Source organism: Aulonocara stuartgranti (assembly GCF_965226115.1).
Source record: "Aulonocara stuartgranti genome assembly, chromosome: 6".
Taxonomy (NCBI): Eukaryota; Metazoa; Chordata; class Actinopteri; order Cichliformes; family Cichlidae; genus Aulonocara; species Aulonocara stuartgranti.
The window spans coordinates 8,509,311-8,531,853 of record NC_138944.1 but is presented as its reverse complement, the minus strand read 5'-3'; the positions used below and the strand labels follow the sequence as shown (position 1 = coordinate 8,531,853).

The window sequence follows — 22,543 nt, the reverse complement described above, 5'->3', positions numbered from 1 at the left end:
ACCACACAAGCTAATGGACAGTCTAATAACTGAGTATTTCAACTCAATTATATATATGTAAAACTTGGATGCAGCTTTAAACAGATTAATTTTGCCACAGCATCACAGGTTTCTGGATGAACAGTTAAAGGAACAGTTTGGCAAGCACTGGGATATTCCTGGTCAGAAAATAAGAGGAAACACTTCCTGGAACAAGTCAAGTGTATATTTTAATAAATTCAATTAAACTATTTTCATGTTTTAATAGCAAACATTGAGCAAAGGCCTGGAAAACCTGATGCATCTGAGTTTATTGATAAAAGGATAACAGGAAGAAGAGAGAAAAGTTGTAAAACTGTCAGCCACTCGGTCAGCCACAAATAGAAAGGTCACTTAGTCTCCTGAGTGATATTTCCACTTGTTTATTATTTTTGATAGAGACTCTGGAATAATGATCCAGTTTATTGGTCTCATCACAAGTTTTATTTTTAGCCTTGGTGTGATATTTTTGACAAACTAGAACCGAGACAATACTGATTTGGTTTGATGATTACACAGGAGAGAGTTTAATATTATATTTAGTGGTTAAAGTTATGACAGATCAATAATACTGGATTATGTGTAGTTTAGTCTCATGGCGAATAAAGATGCCAGAGATGACAAACCATCGTCGTGACTGTGAGACTTTTCCCTCTGAACCCTGTTCTGTCTTCAAGATACACTTACTGAGCACCAAACTGTATCAACACCACAGAAAGTGAGAGTGGACTCCACAACTATTAAGCATTAACTCAAGTTGGTGAGAAAGGTTAAAGAGAGTGAGGAGGAGCAACTTGATTGGCTGCACACACTTAAGTATACGGGGAGTGTCAGGAAAAGTTTGTTTACATTTATCTGCAGAAAATCACCAGATCATCAGAGGGTTCCTTCCTTGTTTTCTCAGACGTGTGCTTGACTTACTGCTTTCATCCACTGACATATAGACAGTGTTTGCTTCTGCTTCAAGCTAATACTTTTACAGTATATTTTATAGTTTGTGACTTAGTTTGTCTAAGACCAGGATTTCATATATAAGCTATCTTAGGTTAGAAAGTAAAACATTTTTTCCACTTAAAAACTTGCAAACTTGTTTCATTTTATCCATCACATTATGGTTTTATAGTTATGTAACAGTCCCTAAATTAGATCTAATGGGTTCCGTTTTTTTTAATAACACTTGAAAAGAATTAAGTGCATGTACATTTACTCTACATATTTCTGTTAGCATTTCACATAAGCTCGGGAATGCTCCTTTTCAGACATGACTGAGTCCCAGGCACTTGTTCATGATTTAACCAGTGCATTTAAAAATGAATGCTACTATGGCCCCGTGTGAAGCACGATTGTTAAAGCTCCGGGCCCCCCTCAGGCTCTCTGCCTTACTGTTATCATTTTGGAGTAAACGACAAGGCCGGCAAGAGACATACTATTCCCTATATGGGCTTTGTTTGGGAGTTCACTTGCCTTGCTGTTTAGGTCTGCAGAAAAGAGCCCTGCTCCAGAGAAGGGGTCCATATATGGTCATCACAGCACGAGACTGAAGCCTCAAGCAGGAGACAGAGAGAGAGTAAGAGAGAGCAGGAGAGAGAGAGAGATGCAGAGTGAAAGACCGGAAAAAATGGATGTTGACAATTAAGCACTGACTTGACTGAGTATAAGTAAATGCCAGCAAGTATTAATGGTTTAGAGTTATTTGAGATAGAGCTGTTGACAAAACGTAGCGGTCTTTGTTGCTGAGTTAATTAAAATCAATTTCCCAGCCTCAGTCATTGGATCTACAGTAGGGAGGGGAATTGTTTGAGCTCTTCCCTTGTGGTGTGTGAGAGAGACAGGGAGAGAGTGCAGGGTCGAGAGGGGGGTGGAGGTCTGTGAGAATGGCTGCACTCTGGAACTCCCCGATAGATGAAGCATATTAACTCTTTGGGTTACGACCACAAGCAAGGAGGCAAATTTATAGCATGACTCCCACTAGGACTTACTCATTACTTGACACAGGGTTTTGCTATCTATAGGCCCAATCAGGTACTTCCAGTACCTGCAAGTGATTATTGTCTCTTACTGACTGCTGCTACTGACTTTCCATTGCCTCTTTTCTCCCTTACTTGCATTCTTTCTGTCATCCATCTTTGTTTTATTTACTGCTCCCTCTTTTCTAACATTCAGTTAATTTTTTGTCATCGACAGCTGGCCCTTCACCTTAAGCCAAGATGTCCACGAAGGCCCCTACCGAGGATGAGAAGTTCCTCTTTGTTGACAAAGACTTCCTCAACAGCCCGATGGCTCAGGCTGACTGGGCAGCCAAGAAGTTGGTATGGGTTCCATCAGAAAAGCATGGCTTTGAGGCAGCTAGTATAAAGGAGGAGCATGGCGACGAGGTGCTGGTGGAGCTGGCTGATAATGCCAAGAAGATAACAGTCAATAAAGATGACATCCAGAAGATGAACCCTCCCAAGTTCAGCAAGGTGGAGGACATGGCCGAGCTCACCTGTCTAAATGAGGCCTCTGTGTTGCACAATCTTCGCGAGAGGTACTTCTCTGGGCTCATTTATGTAAGTATTTACTAAAAACAAGCGCATGCTCACAAAATAGTTTATGCCTTATTCTTATGGCAACTTGTTGACTTTGTTATCCCTTTGTTATTTGGATTGGGATGTACAAACTCTGACCCTAAATAAAGTACTAGAAAAATGATGACAAACTATGAATTTCCTCAGATTATTGTACTTTTTACTACTACTACTACTACTGTCTCGTTCTCTGGCAGAAACAAGCATGCAAACTGTGCAAGTTGTCCTTGTCTCACCTTTCTTGCATTCTCTGCTCTCAGACATACTCTGGCCTGTTCTGCGTGGTGGTGAATCCTTACAAAATGCTGCCCATCTACTCAGAGAAGATCATTGAAATGTACAAAGGAAAGAAACGACATGAACTACCCCCTCATATCTATTCCATCTCTGACAACGCCTATAGAAACATGATGCAAGGTAAGATGCTTACTACAAAACTCCTCTTGTGATGTAGATGCTTTCATACTGCAAAGACATGTTCCTACCCATGTTAGCTCTGTAATGGGGCTTTTTTATGTTATCTATCCAAAGTATACAATAGAAAAAGAGTCTTAGGCAACCCTTTCTTTATGTTTTGCTTCCAAGGAGCCAGACTCTAGTATTTTTAAAAGTGGTTCTCCAAATCAAATCAAATCAAATCACTTTTATTGTCACATCACATGTGCAGGTACATTGGTACAGCACATGTGAGTGAAATTCTTGTGTGCGAGCTTCACAAGCAACAGAGTTGTGCAAAATACAATAATGTAAACAAGCAAAATACAAGAATGGCTACATCTGAAACTAATAAATATATGTACAATATATAATAGTATATGCATTTCTGGATGTGTATACTAAATATTTTTCTACGTGTGTGTGTGTGTGTACACATATTTTACAAATTAAATAGAGTAAACAATAAATAAAATATATAAAATAAAATATACAGAGTGAGACATGTGCAAAACAGTGGCGTTACTGTACAGTATGGAGTGCATAATGTTAAAGTTCCAGTAGTGAAGCTGAGGTGTCTATGAAGTGTTCAGCAGTCTGATGGCCTGATGGAAAAAGCTGTCTCTCAGTCTGCTGGTACGGGACCGGATGCTGCAGAACCTCCTTCCTGATGGAAGCAGTCTGAACAGTTTATGGCTGGGGTGACTGGAGTCCTTGATGATCCTCCCCGCTTTCCTCAGGCACCGCTTCCTGTAGATGTCTTGGAGGGAGGGAAGCTCACCTCCAATTATCCGTTCAGAGCACCGCACTACTCGCTGGAGAGCTTTGCAGTTGTAGGCGGTGCTGTTGCCATACCAGGTGGTGATGCATCCAGTGAGGATGCTCTCAATGGCACAGTGATAGAAGGTCCTGAGGATGCGGGGGCTCATGCCGAATCTTTTCAGTCTCCTGAGAAAGAAGAGGCGCTGCTGCGCCTTCTTCACTGTTTTGTTTGTGTGTACTGACCACGTAAGATCCTCAGCCAGATGTACACCAAGGAACCGGAAGCTGCTCACTCTCTCCACAGCAGCGCCGTTGATGGTGATGGGGGTGTGTACTTCTCTGCACCTCCGGAAGTCCACTATCAACTCCTTTGTCTTTGCGACGTTGAGGGTGAGATGGTTGTCTTGACACCAGTGGGTCAGGGCGCTGACCTCCTCCCTGTAAGCCGTCTCATCACCGTTGGTGATAAGACCCACCACTGTAGTGTCGTCCGCAAACTTCACAATGATGTTGGAGCTGTTAGTGGCTGTGCAGTCGTAGGTGTAGAGTGAGTACAGGAGAGGGCTCAATACACACCCCTGTGGAGCACCAGTGTTCAGTGTGATGGGGGATGAGGTGATGCTGCCCAGTCTGACCACTTGGCGTCTGTCAGACAGGAAGTTAAGGATCCAGCTGCAGAGGGAGCTGCTCAGTCCTAGATCCTGCAGTTTCCTGTCCAGCTTCGAGGGAACGATGGTATTGAATGCTGAGCTGTAATCTACAAACAGCATCCTCACATACGTGTCTCTCTTCTCCAGGTGTGACAGGGCAGTGTGTAGTGTCAGGGGTATGGCATCATCAGTGGACCTGTTGTGGCGGTATGCGAACTGTAGAGGGTCCAGTGAGTCGGGTAGTGCAGAGCAGATGAAGTCCCTGACCAGCTTCTCGAAGCATTTGCTTACGATGGGGGTCAGGGCTAAAGGTCGCCAGTCGTTCAATGAGGAGATGGTGGAGGATTTGGGTACAGGGACGATGGTGGCCATTTTGAAGCAGGCTGGGACTACAGACAGAGAGAGGGAAAGGTTGAAGATGTGCGTGAACACTCCAGCCAGCTGAGCCGCGCATGACTTGAGGACGCGGCCGGGAATCCCGTCCGGACCAGTAGCTTTGCGTGCGTTCACCTTCCTGAAGCTTCCAGGTTTTCTAAAGATCTTTTATAGTTTTTCTCTGGACATTGGCTACCTTTTGTTGTTGTTGTTGTTTTGTTTATTAAGCCTAGTATTGGTTCCCTGGCATCCAGTATAAAAGCATAACTGAATAGAAAGACACACAATTGAATGTAATCAGTCACTGACTGGCCTCCCCAGGGCCCAAACTTCAACATTTTTAAAGCAGTGTGGGATAATCTTGGAAAACAACAGAACAAAAGTCAGGCAACACCCAAAGAAGAGCTTTGAATGTCCTTCAAGAAACCTGGAGAACTATTCTTGAAGCTTAATTAAAGACATTACAAGAACAGCCTGACCCTGGTAGCTCAGGCTGTGTTGAATGATGAAGGAGGTCATACCAAATATATGCAAACTCGGTTTTTGCTTTATATACTGAATATAAATGAATAAATTCAGAATTGTTTCAATAAATTGCTGTAGCTATTTTACTAGGAACTTTTGACTTTTGCACAGCACATGCTGAGATGGGCTACAACATTTATAAACTAAAATGATCAGATCAAAATGATAAATAATAACAAACTGAGACAAGAAAGCAACAAACGTAAGTATATCTTCAGCAGGCCTCACACATAACTGAATAAAATCTGCAGGCGTTAGCTGCTGAAGCTCTTAAGTAAGCTGTGTCAAATTGAGCTGTTTGTTGGCAGCTTTAAGAGCTTGTTGTGGGTGAGTTGTGGTGGCTCTTGGTGACGACAGGCTTATCACACTGTCATGTTGACAAAGTGGTTGACAAAACTGCAAATTAACCCATGAAACTGATGGCTTAAAATGCAGAGCCATGTTTATAATGTAGTGAGAACAAAAAATACACTCATTAAAATGTAAAATGGTATGAAAAACAACTCCAAAATAGTATTTTGGTCTCATAGAGGTGATGGTAGCAGTCTTGGTCATGCTTACAGTAAATGTCCCTGCAGTGATTCAGAGTGGCTGGTTTCCCATAGAATCAGAGTCTGTGTTTCCAGGGGGTCTTGCCCACTGGATTTTATGTTGATATGACGATGTGTTCTCTCAGAGGACTTGACATCTGGATTGTGAGATGGTTGAGAGATGGGTGGAGGGCAATAAAACATTTCCTGTTTCAGAAAACCCTCTTGCTTATTTAAAAAAAATTCTTAGGGAGTGTAAATGCCAAAGATTTAACAAGTTTATTGGTCCTATTAAATGAGCCTGAGACTTTTGTCCTTTGGTTTGAGGAGTTTCCTTCCTAAACAGGATGTTTGGACAGGAGTTACTGTAATTTAGAGAGTTATTGTTTGGAAACCATCAAAGAAAGTTGTGTTATAATTTCTTCCACTACTGTACAGGCCTCACACATACATGCAGAGCTGTCAATTCTGATAGGGTCATTATTACAGTATTGAAGTACACACCTGAATGAACTTTGAATTTCAATGCTAAAAAGCTTGAAGAGATCCACACAAGTAATCAGGTACTCTAAAGCTCTGTATTTTGTTGTCATTATAATTCCTTTAGAGAGTATGTGATTCACACTGTGATATACAAAGCAAAATAATTGTTCTAGGATGTAAGCCAACAACTTGAAACTATATTTCTTTACCCGGGGTACTTTTGTTTGAGAAAATGTCAGTAGCATCGAGACCACCAACCTCTGACACCCTCTCAGACTGTCCCCGGCAGCTTTAGGTTTTCCTACATTCATCACTTAATCTATTTGTGTTGACAATGCTGCATGAAATGTATGGACAGCCCATGCATGAGTACGGAGCCCTGCAAGGGATATTGGAGAAAAAAAAATTAAGATGAACTTTTGCAAGATCTTGCAAACGTTTTGCGAGATCTCACAAAGTAGGCCGCATCCTTCAGAGGCCACCAGCTCGAAGCTGACCAGGAGGTCGAGGCATGATGTGCCAGGAGTGCGGTGTTCCCCCCGGCTCTAGTGGGCCTCGACCTCCCGGTCAGCTTTGAGCTGGTGGGTAACAGACGTCTCCAAAAACGTCGGAGCACTTTTGCAAATATGTGATGTCTTGATAAACCAAGCAGATATTTGAAGTTTACACAGCTACATTTTGTGACCCATAAAGACTAATATTAAAACTAAGTAGCTGCCTCCATTGTTGGATACTGAAATTGGCTAGACCGCGCTATGAATTCTGGGATAGGTTGGGCCACGAAGGATACACCGACTTGGCCTTCAAATGCGACCTGCGAAGGATTTGTGGAGGAAGACTTTTTAAATATCTCCCCAATTATATCAAGACTGATGCAAACATATTGAGATAAGTTTGCATCACTGGGGTCAAAGCTGAGTGTAGCCAGGAGCTGTCTGTATTTGTGTCTGTGTGATGCACTTATGTAGTTTATGGATGAAGCTTGTGCATCCAGTTTGCTGGCTCTACCAGATATAGTCACATCAGGCTTTAAAAAAACTAACAGACAGCTATAAACCATAGTGGAAGTTCAAAATGCAAGTCCACAAAACAGGGAGTTGCAAGTCCACGTATATATCGCATTACGCATTACGATCAACGATGACTGATCAAAGAAAATAAAGAAGCCTATCAAATGTGACCGCGCCGATATGTAGAACAAATTTGGAAATAGATATACTGAAACACCAGTTTGTCTTCAATTTGCTAAATTTGTTTGGCAATGACAATATAAATAACTTAATTGGTCTTTGATAAAGCAACTTAATGCTTTCTAATGCTTTTCTGTTACTAATAAGGTGTACGCACTGAGTGATTTAACGTTACAACAAACCAGGATACAGGAAAATACCTCATAAGCTATAGTTTGTAAACACAGCATCAAGAGTAAACAAGAAGAAGGGAGGATTGGTGTTTATGTGGCGTTTGGATTATACATCTTCTGTTCATCTCTGAGAACGAACGCTGGAACATAGCAGATGCTGTTCAGTCTGTGTGTCTGTATGTGCAGAAGAAAAAAATGTGTTTTGATTTGCTGCATTTATTTCAGACTAAACATTTTTTTCGGACTTATCATATATGTGACAGTAGATATTTAAGCTTGGACCACCCATTTAGCTGTCACGTTTTAACAACTGGGACTTAAAGTGCTTGAGTAAAGAAATCAAGATAAGTCGGCAGCGAAAAATAAGAACAAAAAAAAACCACAAAGAGAAATATAAAGAAAAGCATAGAAAAGACAAGAAACAATTAATCAAAAATATATTCATTCTTTAAAAATAACAAAATGTCTCAAGTCTCGTGGAAAGGTGAAAGAGACTGTCTCATATGGGTTTAAGTGAACTCATGATACGTTTTCCTCGTGCTTATTTTCTATCACTGTTACTGTTACAATGGTGATGATTATGTTAAATGAAATTTCAAGTAATCCATGTGAGCCCAAAGTTCAGGCTTCGAACTATTCTCAGGCCGTTTGTCCTGCTCTTAGACCTGCATGATGTCAGCGAGACTGGATATCTTTAATATGATGATCTAAGACACACAGCGCAGGCTGTTACCACATAAAGTCCCACCTACCTGATGTTTAAACTTTCTGTTTATAAGGCAGGGGCAGTCAGAGGACAGTTGGTTTAAATGGAAGGGATGGCAGCTAAACAGCTTGATTTGAGACAACAAGATCCAGTGTTATTTTGAAATGTGAATCATGTGGTTCAGGAATAAGAATAGCTCATGGAGTGTGAAATCAGTATGATAGGTCCTGTTTAATTTTTAAAGCTGGGGGAAAAGTATCAGTTTGAGAGGGGCAGCGAGTCAGAGGAAGGTTGTCTTAAAGGCAACTTTAATGAGGGTCATGGTTTAGATAAATAAGAGTGATTTTGAGCTGTAATGTAAAGCTACTGTAGTGGAATAAAAAAGGAACTGGAAACGAGCATAGCTGTAGCTCAGGTGGCAGAGCAGGTCAGCCACTAATCAGAAGGTCGGTGGTTCGATCCCAGGCTGCCTCCTGGCTGCATGCCAAATATCCTTGGGCAAGATACTAACCTTGTTTGCCTGCTGGTGGTGGTCAGAGAGCCCGGTGGCGCCAGTGTCCGGCAGCCTTGCCTTTGTCAGTGTGCCCCAGGGCAGCTGTGGCTACAATGTAGCTTGCCATTGCCTGTGTGTGAATGACTGAATGTAGTGTAAAGTGTAAAGCAGGAACTGAGTAAAGTGCTATACAAATGCAGGCCATTTACATTAAAGTCTCCTTTTGATTCATAGGGTCTGATTGCTTGAAGCGTAGTCTTTTTCATAATTTAAACCTTTACAATATCAATGTCTCAAGGGTTCTCTATACACCAAAATAATATAAGAAAAACTATGACTGCCAGGGAGTTGTTATTGTTGATGCTTTGGTAGGATTTCCCATGAAGTTGTGACTAATGAAGCAGGATGTTCTACACTGAGTGCTGTAGTATGAACAATTCACATGTAAACTGGAAGTGGTGCATAACTGAAGCAAATCCAGATAAGTCTCCTAAGCTCTGAAACATTCCTTCTTCAGTCTTGGCCAAGATCCCATTCCTCCAAAATTGTACTTTGGTCTTTGATGTCCGGGAGATAAAAATGTAAATTCCCGTGGGGAGTTTTCTGTCCCCAGCAGCAGATGATTGACATGCTGTCCTTCCGTGCTCACAGTATATTTACTGGTGCAGAGACTCATATAATCAGATTTAATTCTCGTGACTTAATTAGGTTCACAGATTTTTTAAGTCTCATTCACTAATGTGAGTGCATGTTGTTTTTGGATTTGTTACAAGAATTCACAAATCTGGCCACCTTACTCTCTCTCTCTCTATGTGTGTGTTGCTGTCTTGCACTCTGCCTTAATTAGGAAGTGCAGAGAGGGAACAGGGTACATTTCGTCTGTATGTAAGGAATGAATCCAGTGGAACAGCAGCCAAACTGGAGTTCACATGGAGAAAAGGCATCCACCCCAGTTTACAGTTCAATGGAGGCTGGACACTGTATCTGTGTGTGCAGAATAGAATAGAATAGCCCTTTATTGTCACTGTACTTGTTCGACGAAATTATGAGTGCTCCACCCTAATTGTGCAGGAGTGTGCTGCTGGTTTATCTTGTGTGTGCGTGTGTGTGTGTGTACTTGTATGTGTGTGTCTTGGGGACCGCTTTAAACTTTCCACCTCTAAAGAGAGGACAGTTTGGCAAAGTGAAAACTCAATTTATGAAACACCTTCAAAGAGTTTTGTTGAGACTAAGGTTGATGTAATGATGCAACAGGGTTAGAGAGGAGCGGTTAGACTAATTTCTGTTGAACAAGATCACATTAAGCCCAGTTTAATCTCAAGTGCCAGACAAGTTAAGTTGTTGTAGTACCACCAACATTTTTCCTTTCTTTAGTAGAAAGAAGTTCATTAAACATTAGACAATTAAATATAGAGTATCTGTTAAAATCAATAGACAGTAAACATCATCATATCGTGTGAGACAGCTTTTCCACCTTCAGTTAGTCTACTGTCACTAAAAAGAAATGTTTTGGATACGTCTCCAAGGCTAGCTATCTTACTTCAGGCTACAGGCTATGGGGGCTATAAAATTGAAAACAATTAGTGCTTTGGTTTGTGACGTTATCCATTCTGTCAGTGCAATGTTTCCTGGTGCAATAAATGGGGAAAAATTTCCAAAAATGATGCCCTCCTCTCTTGCAATTTTAATTTTCTATGCAGTGGGTCAGATTGGACAATAGATATAAAAGAGAGGAAGTGCCTTAAACATTTCTTTCTAAAAGGTAGAAAGGTAGTGACTCCTCTAGTTGAAAAAAGATGATGTCCAGTATAAGAAAACTACTTACACTCTGACCTCAGTAAAGACTGTACTGATGAGTGCATGAACTCAGTTCAAGTCTTATGGAATACAGCAGTATCAGGAAGGACATTAAAGCAGGGTATGTTTAGGGGGGACCATATAAATGTTCACAGGCCCTCATGTCTGGTTTAAAAGAAATTGGAAATTGTGTGGCTCAAAGTTTCAGAGATGAAATTTCACAAATCAGTGGGTGACATCATGGTCGCTATGTCCATGTTTTATATAGTCTATGGAACTCTTTGGGAGACGTTTGACACCACAGAGATGGAGTGAAGTGTCAGTAAATAACCTCACAAAGTTAGACATGTCATTAGATTTGTGTCCTGGACATGTGGATGATAATCAAAATGAAAATGACACTCTTCAGTGTCAGAATGAGGAATTGTCTCCCGTCATTCACCCTACCCTGGGTCATTTTTGTTGCACAGTTGCATAGAGGTTTATGAGGCTGCCTAGTATGCCATTTGTTCTGTTCTGATCACAAATGCCCAGAAAAGTTATCTCTCTTTCAGCAACGTGCACCATACTCCCCCAGGGGTGGTTTGTACTGAAGTATACAGTTACAGTTTAGCCTTACATGGTCTTCGTGTAATCTCCCTGGAGTATTTTTGGAGACAGTCTAATGACTCATTGTTTTTGCGCATTCAGAGTTCATTTTCATGTGTAAAAATCAAAGTATTTTTAAGAGTTACATGTTTTCTTTGGCACAAGGGAGTAAATCACAAAGCCTAGCTGGTGTTTTAAGTTTGACAGTAGATTGATCTTTATTGCTGGAGAATTACATGTGGTTTCACAGTAGTGCATTTGACTACTTTGCATGGTGAATATAAGTGGTAGAAAGAAAAGAAAGAAAATAAAAGTCCCTCATGTCTATCATGCACAATAAAAATTACAAATGTATTCTACAGTTACTGCAAATTTATTTAGCTGTATCATGAATTTTATGTTTAAAAGTATTCAACATAAGTTGTAATAAAAATAATCTAACACTGACTCTCTCTTGATTCTACAGATCGTGAAGACCAGTCCATTCTCTGCACGTAAGTGAAAATCTCTCTCCTCCATGCTCACCTGTTCCATCTCTGCATTTTTGTTTTTTTACATTTTAAACATCACATAAAAGCAGGAGTGAATGCTACATCTGTTTGTGTGCAAGAACAGTTACATAATGCTTGTGTAAACATAGATCTAAACAGACGAAATACCTTTTTGGTCTCTCAGCACCGTTTCAACCATTAGTGCCAAAAAAAAAAGATTTTGTTTGTCGGATTTTGTTACCATGGAGTCATCTTGTATTCAAAGACAGCTAAACTGGATGTGCTTTAATGCTTTTACGGTGCTCCCAGAGGCCTCTCTCCTCTCAGACCCTTACTCAGGAAGTATGCCCTGGATCCTGATGGGAGAACCAGATTAGCTCTGCAAATGTTTTGGCTCTATTTTGTTTGTTTATTTGTTCTAAACTAATTATTGAGAACTTTGACTGGGCAATTGGACATCCAGGGACAAACGGCCTCATTTTGTCTCTTAATGATAGCTTGATATTTGGACTGGCCTGAACTGAACTGTACTTTTAATTTATAGTAAACAAAGTGAGTTAATTAGTTTTTCTTTGTGTGCTGGAGTGACTTCACGTTTTGTCATGTACCATTTTAAATTAGTTGCACAATATAATCTTGCTGTTTATACATGTATATCTCAGTCATAAATGTAATTTAATAAAGACAATCACAAGAATAACCTTCTACACAAGAAGGTTAATTTACATGAGGCCATATTTAAAACTGTTTAAAGTTTTGTACGCAGAGCCGAAACACCATCAGCTTGGAACATCAACTCCTTGCACTTTTTAAGATTTCTGAGCCCCATCAGGCCTTTGGACCCATAAAAGGCAAAAATGTTTCAGCAATGATACGTGGAATTTCATTTATGACATTCTTCCTTGTGGGTGGATGCACTTGTGTTTAATTGCTTTGTATGCTTTGTGGTATTGTTTTTACAACAATCTATTATGGGCCGCTTGCATCTTAATGATTTTTAGTGAAAGCACTTTTTAATGTTGTGACTGGAGACTTGTGTGTGTGATTTTAAGCTGTTAATTAGTTGGGAAATTACACAGAGTGACATTTCTGTCACAAATTTCATATACTTCCTCTGTGGATGGACATGCACCGTTTTACCATGTCTGAAATCTGGTGAAGGCAAAAGAGGATTCAAAAGCATGACTTTTGAAAGTGAAGGTTAGAGTAATCAAACAAACAAAAATAGACTAAGGGTCGACTAAATAAGTGGATCCGGATGACCAAAAAAAGGGAACTAAACTTGAGGAATAGGCTTGAACATTAGAGAAACGTTGGATGGCAGACAAGAAGATCCAAACTAAATACTACAAAGAGGAATAGATAACAGGACGCAGGTGAAGCAAATCAAGATACAGACAGTAATTACAGTGTTATTAATACAAAATACCAAAACAGTTTCAAACCTATTATAACAAAATTAAAACGGCTCCAGTCTGGACTTTTATTTGTGGGTTTGATTATATCTTAAAATGATTCCTACTGTATCTTCTGGTTGCTGAGTCCTGATGAATGTATTATTTATTGTATTTCCCTGATTGCTCCATATAATAGTAAAAACGTGCCATGGGAAATAGTTGGGATGCTAAGAAATTTTTGGCATTTCAGCTTCACAAGGTCACCAGTTTCTTTTGTCTGCTGTTCAGTATATTTTCATGAAAAACAGACTGATGGGACAAGAATATTCACTATACTTCTGACTAGCTTAGGGCTCAAAGTTATACATTTTTTAATGAGGAACGCCAAATATTTAGCCTTCCTGTCTGTTCTTGTAATTTTGATTTGTCAATCTAATAAAAAAGGGTGTGCAATTCATTTTCTCAAGGGGCCTCAAGTTCTCAAGAAACTGGAACTGCTGTGGAAGATCACATTAATATGCTGAACTCTGCTCAGTGTTAATTTTATCACTTTTGTCCACAGTCCCAGTTTCTCATGGGGCCCCCCTGGGAAAAATGATTGCCCACCTCTTCTTTAAAAGACGATACTACTTCCCTGATATTCAGTGACACATGTACACTTGTAAAATGTAGAAAAAATTGATGTTTTTATGAAATTAAATTCCCAAATATTAGAAATGCGGCCATCCATTCTGTAATCGTTCATACCCTTTCAAATAATCTTATAACAGCAAGTGAAACCTGTGCTGCTTACTGTGGATAAGCCGGATGAGACAGCTTGATAAACTATCAGGAAAAAAATCCCAACAGAATTTGCTCTGCACTAACAGCTGCCTGCAATAGCAGCCTGGATGTCATATATCCTTAGCAGACCTGAGCAGGACTGAGTAATTACACTCCTCTTTATGCTGCCAGGCCCTAACACAGTGAGCATCCGATGCCTTTTATGGACCCATGACCGAGCATGTCTGTGTGTTCTGGCTAGTGGCTGATGGCTCTGTGATCATTCAACTTTATTTGAAGTAGCCAAGTTCATTTTCGGGGAATAAATTGCATCGTCTCGCTTATGTTTAAGTAATTAGATGCCTTTCAAGCATACAGTAGCACGTTTTAGATTTTTGTCTAGTCTAAGAGTCGTTGTCATATAACTTTCATCAAGTTATCAGGTATATAAACGAATATAAGAAGTATATTAACATGAAGTATCGGGTCACATTCTAAGAGCTAGCTCGGCTCTAGTGGAATGGTTGCATGAAATACTCCCTCCTGTCTCTTCGGGTGCATCTTAAAACCGATTCTTATATAGTGCCTTTCTAGTCTCCCAGAGTACTCAAAGCACTTTGTACAACATGCCGCATTCACCCATTCACACAAGCACTGTCTTCTATGTTTTTAAATGCTTTCTAACTAGCATTCACACACATTCATACTCCAATGGATTCATCGGAGAACAACTTAGGGCTAATATCTTGCCCAAGGATATTTGACATGCAGACTAGGGGGAGTCAGAGTTCGAACCCCCAACCTTCCGATCGGTAGACGACCTTGTTAGACTTAACTAGAGTAACTCTGAATGAGTTAAATTTGGAAATCTTATAATCGGTCTCAGACAACTTTCTTCCCTTATGAACAACAGGTGAGTAGCATCAGTATGCACAAATAAGAAAAAGGGTAATAAATCCCTTTTAAAATAACCTTTTCCCTGAAACTGTGTAGATTATCACAGGACCTGTGTGTAGTATACAGTCTGAACAATAACATTATGCTTTGTGTCAGGCACAGTTATCTCTGCAGCACATGATTTCCATTCAATTAAACTGGGTTACTGAAGTGTGAACAGAAACCTGTCAGTATTGCTTATCTTCATTGTCCTCTCTCCTTCTCTATTTCTTTTTCAATCCCACTGTAACTTTTTCCTCCCTAGTGGAGAGTCTGGTGCTGGGAAGACAGAAAACACCAAGAAAGTCATCCAGTATTTGGCTGTTGTGGCCTCCTCGCACAAAGGCAAGAAAGACAGCAGTGCTGTAAGTATCTGTGTAAAGAAACCATGATAGTTAGGATCTGTCAGCCAGTTCCCTCACTCTTAATGACATAGGAAACTACCCAGTTTAATCCTGTATATTACCATTTCCTCCAAATAGCAACATGCAGGATCACAGTTGGCTTACGTGAGTAAAGGGGAATGCCCGGAGTGTGTTTTTCTGTGTGGTTTTCATGTGTGTGTTCCTTCTTTAGGTTAGAAAAGTGCATGAAGATTGATAGTGTCACTGTTGCCCCCGAAATACCTGTTTTTCTACTGATTTTGCTTACACCAAAAGTACAGATGCCAAATGTTACTTTCCTTCTGTTAGATGGTGTTTACCCTAATATTCATCATCAAACAAAGTTTATTAAGGCTGCATGATCATCAGATTACTGAATCTCAGTCACATTTCAAACCTTGTGTTGTTCAGTGGCAGATATCCAGTTTTGCCTTCTCCTCAAGCGGTTCATTACGTTCAGTTTTTTGACCTCCATCTTCTTTAGACACCCTTTCACTGCCAGTGGAGATTATATGCAAGCCTCCCCGACAGTGAAAGGGTCTCTCACAGATCACAGTGTGAGCATGCCCTGTTTTTACCTATCAAACACCAGTCGCCCCCTTCCTTCCTTCCTTCCCTCCCTTACTTCCTCATCCGACTGCCAGTGGGCCTGACGTGGGCCGTGAGGCTGTCCTGTAACTTTTACTTTGTGGAGTTTTTAAAACTCAGTTTGGGAAACTCTGTTGACTTTTAAACATTGTGACTTCACTAAAATCAGCAACAAACTTGAAGCTTTCACAATAAATAAATAAATTATTTTAACGGTACTTCAGCTCAAACCTCACAAGTTGATGTTGCTGTTCTGGTGCTCGGGTAATAATTGGAAAAAGTCAGTCAAAGCAACGCTTCCCTTTGGCTCTGACCCTGCTCACTCAGAAGGTCTTTGCTCCCAGAGGAATAATTATCTCTGGACACTGTCCTCTATAGGACCTTGAGGCTCCCATGGACTGCCTGTGCAGAAATAGCATTGGATTAAACTCTTTTTTTTCTGCTTTCTCTTACTTCCGCTCATTCTCAAGCACTTTTTTAGCAGTTTCTCCTAATCTGTACTCTTAGATATTTGTATTTAAACTATGTCTCAAGGATCAGTCTTTCCCACCAGCTGTAACTTTCTCTTTCATGCTGTCTTGCTTTGCATCTTTTTTCCTTTTCTATTTTCTCATTTTTCCTTCAGAGACTTAAATAAACAGGACCTTCTTCTCTGCTTTGCCACCTCTGAACTGCATCTCATCAGCGGGTCTGTATCCTCCTGTTTTTTTCTTACATATAATATAAATACTTGGCTTTTAATTGAGGACACAACTTTTCCCAAATTAAAGCATTTTTCTAAGAGGCAAATTCCAAAATTATTTTAGTTCTCTTTTTTAAATTTTCCCATGTTCCTTTGAAATGTCTATATGTCTGTTTGGTTTGCTAAATCAAGCTTAAAATATCTGTCAAAATATCACTAGTTTTGCCAAATTTCACATAAAAATACAGTATGAAGTGAAATAATGTGAAAACCGGGAATATTACTTCAATTCACATTCAGTCAGTATTGGCTACGTCTTTTACTTATTATCATTATTTCTATTTTTAATTACGGCTGTGGCTGACCTCCATATTTGTCAGTGAGTTCCAAAAACAGTCCTCTAATATATGGAAAAATATATATCAGCATTAGTAAAAACATCTGTAAACCACATATTTTGAAACTGAGCTTAACGAATTCACACAAGTTGGCAAACAGCTTCACATGGCTATCGTTTGTCTTCATTATCTTTGTGCTACAAGTCGTGCTCCTTTCTCTTCTTCCTAGCTTTAGCTCACTTACAGTGTTGCTAAGGGAGGTGTTTTTAAGCAAGAGAGGTTAGGTAGAGGTCTACAGCGCCCGACCTGGATACAGACTAGGACAGACCACTTTGATCAGGTGGATTAACTCAATGCAGAGTGACGGGGTGTCTGCCTCATTTACTGACTATCGCCCAGCTCCACCTGCATCTACAGTCTCTGCAGTCACGCTGGAAGCAAATCGCATCTCCAGTAGGATGTTTCTGAATCAGAATCATTTTGATTTGCCAACGCACTGAATAAAAAAAACTTTGTTGGAATATTTTCACAGCTTTTCAGCTGGTATTTGGAAGCCTGTGACCCAACATAACCCACCTCATCCATCTCAGCCTCTGATCTTCGTCATCAACAACAGCTTCTCTGGATTTTAACAGTTTCTCAGAACTGATGGAGGAGTGTTTTGGTCATGTCTGTGTTATGTAATCCATCCAGTATTCATCAGAAAATCAAAGAAGACTACAGTGAAATTATTATATTAACCTTTTGTAACTTGATATAAATGTACTTGTCCAAATATTCATTGTTTAGTTAGGACCCGCGCCCTTCGTCTTGTTTTCTGCCTTTTTTCCCTTGTCACTGATGATATTCTGGTAGACCTACGCTAACCTATCAATACTGACCCTATACTACTTCATCCCCACCAAACTCCAACTCCACTGCATCACAAGCAGCGAATCAGTCCTTCTTAGTCACATTTTTCTGTGTTGCTGTCATCACTAGGGGGAGCTGGAGAAGCAACTCCTGCAGGCCAATCCTATCCTGGAGGCCTTTGGAAATGCTAAGACCATCAAAAATGACAACTCCTCAAGATTTGTGAGTTTTGTGAAGTTATAGAATGCATTGTTTAGATGTTTTCTTAGTTATATTTTTTGCACGTATCGTGATCTCACTTCTCATTTATCTCTCTCACAGGGAAAATTCATCCGCATCAACTTTGACGTGACCGGCTACATTGTTGGAGCCAACATTGAGACTTGTATCCTTTTTACTTTTTAATCTTAGACATATTATTTTTACAGTGAGAAGACTTTTTGTGTTGCCTTTCATCTGCACCAAAAGTTAAATGCTGTGTGCTGCTTTTTGATTTCAAATAAGTTATTGCAAAGTTTATCTGCTGACAGCTTTTGAATAACAGTTTATTTCGGGCCATTATAAATCATCTTTTTCCTATAAAAGGCGTTTTTTTAGGTATATAATTCAAACTTGCATCATCTATGAGATTTTTAAAACAATGACTGCTAGCTTTGTTGCTAATTACTTAATTACTTATTACTATTACAATTATTACAATTACTTATTAATCACTTGGATGAACTGTTTAGATTGTTTAAAGTCACAATAACCTCAGAAAATAAATGTTTGGCTTTAAATCAAGAATTCATACACTGATTACTGCAAAGATTAACACTAATATCTGATGACAGTTTATTTTTAAACATAATGTCATACTCTTCTGGACATTTTTCTGTCATATAACTTAGGAATAAAATCAGGGCTTGTGAAAATATTTCACATTTGGCTAGATACTGAATAGGTGGCACTCATTCGATGACATTTTGGAGAGAGATAGATTATTAGATCATTAGAAACTGAAACTTGACTGGCTTGTAAAAAAAAACACAAGGCATTAATTATATTCTTCCTATTTAGTTAAAACAAGAATTATCATTTAAGGCTGAACAGAGGTTTGTAAACTAAATTGCCCCTACTCACAAATGAGATTTTTATTCTTTAACAGTTGCTCTCAGATCTGCTGGAGAAGTCTCGCTGTATCAGACAGGCAAAGACAGAAAGAGCTTTTCACATTTTCTACTACATGATTGCTGGTGCCAAGGACAAACTGCGCGGTAAGATGATTATAAACCCAAAATATGTGTGTGATTTCTTTGATGCTGCTGCTCAGCTGTTAGCAGGGCTTCTTTGATGCTGCAGCAGTTAGCAGGGCTTCTTTGACAGTGTGTTGTACATATCACCGTCATGTGGAAGTCTCATCTGGAACTGGAGGAAGGGGAAAAGGAAGTCACTTCTGGTCTTCGTTGACTGTCATGCATGTCACAATTTATCCAGCTGGATTATGAAAATGTTTTTTTAAGGTCATGGAGGAAAAGAATTTTCTCAAACTCTCAAAGAAGATTTTCTTCCAACTGATGTTTAACCACAATAATCAAAATAAAGCTGAGTAAAGCGTTCCTGCATGTTATTTATGACCACTCGTGCTATTTTCTCACGAGAGCAAAATCTTCATAAAAAGTTAAGCCTCACTGATTCACAGATTACTGACCACAGAACGATGATGATGATAAGTCGCTGTTTTTCTTTATTTTCAGAGGAGCTACTTCTGGAGCCCTTCAGTAATTACCGCTTCCTCAGCGCAGGCCACGTCCAGCTCCCTGGCCAGCAAGACGATGAGATGTATGAGGAAACCATGGAGGCCATGAATATCATGGGCATCACAGAAGAGGACAGAATTGGTATCAGCGTAGTAATAAGCATAGCATTAGCATCGCTCTAATACTGTTTGGTCTTTACCTTCTGAATCTGGACTGTTGTTGTGAATTTGCATTGAAGAGGCAACATTCATTTACATTTAAATCAGAAAACAAGCTGATTTTGGGGAAATGTTCCAGCAAACAAGAAGAACATTATTATTAGTGTTTCCCCGTGAAGTCAACCACTTGATTTCCTTGTTCCAGATATCCTGAAGGTGTGCTCCACAGTGATGCAGCTGGGAAACATTGAATTCAAGAAAGAGAGGAACCAGGAGCAGGCAACCATGCCAGACAACACTGGTTAGACACAACTTCTTCCTGCCATTAGAAATCCCACTAGGGGTTATTGACTTTTACAAAGCCAGCTGTAACTTTAAAAATGTATTATCTATAGCAGCAAGAACACCTGGGTGAAATAATATTGTGTCCAATATGACAAAATTTCTGTCTTTGTAGCTGCGCAGAAGGTGTGTCACCTGCAGGGCATCAATGTGACAGACTTTACACGAGCCATCCTCACCCCTCGCATCAAAGTGGGCAGGGAGGTGGTGCAGAAGGCACAGACCAAAGAGCAGGTACTGCAAGGAGGAAACTGTTTAAAAACACAGGAATAACTGTGTGTTAATCACAGTCTGGTCTGTGTTCTTCTGTGTGTCTGTGTCTGTTAGGCTGACTTTGCTATAGAAGCGTTGGCCAAAGCTGTCTTTGAGCGACTGTTCCGCTGGATCCTGGGCCGGGTTAACAAAGCCCTGGATAAGACTAAACGCCAAGGAGCCTCCTTCCTGGGAATCCTTGACATTGCCGGTTTTGAGATCTTTGAGGTATAGATCATCACACACTGTAAAAAAAAATTGTAATATAAAAGAATTTTACTGTGTATTTTCCAGTTTTGTACTGTTCTTCTAGAATATCATTAAATTTACATAAATAGACTGTGATTTTACATTTCAAATGTAAATTAATGTAAAATCACTGTAAATGTAATAAAACATAATTTTCTTGTTTTTTAAATGTATTTGTCTGTATATATGCATATTTAGATTATTAAAATACATTCACAAATGAAAAAGGCAAAGTCCCATGTAAAATTAGGACAACAAACTGTATTGTCATTACTGGAAATAACCGTATTTTCATGAGAAAGTTATTTTCTGGTATTATTTTGGCGCCCCAGCTGCCAGAATATTACTGTTTTTTTAGGATTTTTTTTTTTTTACGGTGCAGAGCGCTTGGAAAGATAGTGGATGTGATATGCATGTCTTCATCTTTGTGTTCTGGCTATTGCAGGATAACTCCTTTGAGCAGCTGTGCATCAACTACACCAATGAGAAGCTACAGCAGCTTTTCAACCACACCATGTTCATCCTGGAGCAGGAGGAGTATCAGAGAGAAGGCATCGAGTGGAACTTCATTGACTTTGGCCTTGACCTCCAGCCCTGCATCGAGCTCATTGAGAGGCCAGTAAGTGTTAATAATAAATAACAGCATCAGTTAAATCTTACACAGCCTCTTAATCACATAAATATTCTCTGCAGAACAACCCTCCAGGCATCCTGGCCCTGCTGGATGAAGAGTGCTGGTTCCCCAAAGCCACAGATATCTCCTTTGTGGAGAAACTTTTAAACACACAGGGCAACCACATGAAATTTGCCAAACCTAAACAGCTTAAAGACAAAACAGAGTTCTCCATTCTTCATTATGCTGGGAAGGTGAGAATGATGGCAGTTAGGAGAAGGGAAAAATGTTCTGTCTTCATAATGTTTATCTTAATTTGAAGACAATCATCTTGCATTCTCATGAAAGCTCACATAACTTTGTCGTCTTGCTGTTTTAGGTAGACTATAACGCCACAGCCTGGCTGACAAAGAACATGGACCCTCTAAATGACAACGTTACAGCACTGCTCTCCAATTCTTCTAACCAGTTTGTCCAAGACCTCTGGAAAGATGGTGAGATGCATATGATTTTATTCCGTCTCATAAGTTTATTGTAAGCCACTCTGAGACAAGGACCAAACTCTCCTCAGTGATAAGGCATAAAAACAGCAGAAGCTTCTGCTGCCACAACTAAACTAGATTTTCTTCTTTACTGAAATCCTAGAAATGTTTTTCTGCACATTTTGCCTTTGTCTTTGGAGAAACTTCTAGGTTAGGGCTTCCTAGCTTGCCCTGAGAGGCACTCAGAAAAGAGACTATTTATCTAGGAAGTTCACTTCCCGGTTAAATAAAAGGGAAAAAAGAAACCTTAGTGATTGTTGAACTATTTTGGAGCCACAACTAAAGATATCACCTTGATTCTTTCATATTGATTTTTAGATGGGACAACTCAGATTTATTTTACCTTAAGAACATTAAAGCAAATCTGACGTGTACACAATGAAACAAATTACCCGAAAGCAACACACACATTTTACCTGCTTTTATCAATATGTTTGTCCCACAAAAGATATGCAATTAGATTCTTAAAACTGAAATAGGCATTAAAGCAAAGACAAGCTGATTTTACACACTGTTTTGTGTTTTTCAGCGGACAGAGTCGTCGGCCTTGACACATTAGCTAAGATGTCAGACACCTCCGGCCCGAGCGCCTCAAAGACCAAGAAGGGAATGTTCCGCACAGTGGGGCAGCTCTACAAGGAGTCTTTGGCAAAACTCATGACCACGCTGCACAACACCCAACCCAACTTCGTCAGATGTATCATCCCGAACCATGAGAAGAGGGTAAAGACAATTAGCAGCAAAACTACTAGACTAGCAATAATAAAACATAATTTTAGAGGTGGTTGCTGGTGGTTAATGATCAATTAATCAAGTGTGTGTGATTATCAGCTCTTGGCTGCTATCTATCCTCTTAATTTCCTATACCTTAAATGTGTACTTAGTATTTCACAGGATGGTGTAAAACCCTATAAGAACTTTTTTTTC

The 22,543-nt window shown here is 39.8% G+C and overlaps 1 protein-coding gene across 3 annotated transcripts in view; it reads left to right on the top strand.

Moving 5' to 3' along the window:
- Positions 1–22,543, top strand: part of myh11a (myosin, heavy chain 11a, smooth muscle) — a 33,105-nt gene that overhangs the window by 1,052 nt on the left and 9,510 nt on the right. For 2 of the 3 annotated variants that reach the window (XM_082537311.1, XM_082537313.1), the window contains exons 2-17: positions 2,203–2,567; positions 2,846–3,002; positions 11,759–11,786; positions 15,144–15,243; positions 15,361–15,387; positions 17,851–17,943; positions 18,043–18,106; positions 18,879–18,977; positions 19,458–19,601; positions 19,824–19,919; positions 20,076–20,194; positions 20,288–20,440; positions 20,907–21,080; positions 21,155–21,328; positions 21,454–21,568; positions 22,146–22,339. In XM_082537311.1, coding sequence (XP_082393437.1) covers positions 2,226–2,567; positions 2,846–3,002; positions 11,759–11,786; positions 15,144–15,243; positions 15,361–15,387; positions 17,851–17,943; positions 18,043–18,106; positions 18,879–18,977; positions 19,458–19,601; positions 19,824–19,919; positions 20,076–20,194; positions 20,288–20,440; positions 20,907–21,080; positions 21,155–21,328; positions 21,454–21,568; positions 22,146–22,339 — 2,079 coding nt within the window. In that variant the 5' untranslated portion in view covers positions 2,203–2,225. The remainder of the gene's footprint in view (positions 1–2,202; positions 2,568–2,845; positions 3,003–11,758; positions 11,787–15,143; positions 15,244–15,360; positions 15,388–17,850; positions 17,944–18,042; positions 18,107–18,878; positions 18,978–19,457; positions 19,602–19,823; positions 19,920–20,075; positions 20,195–20,287; positions 20,441–20,906; positions 21,081–21,154; positions 21,329–21,453; positions 21,569–22,145; positions 22,340–22,543) is intronic. The other variant, XM_082537312.1, reaches the window with a different exon arrangement.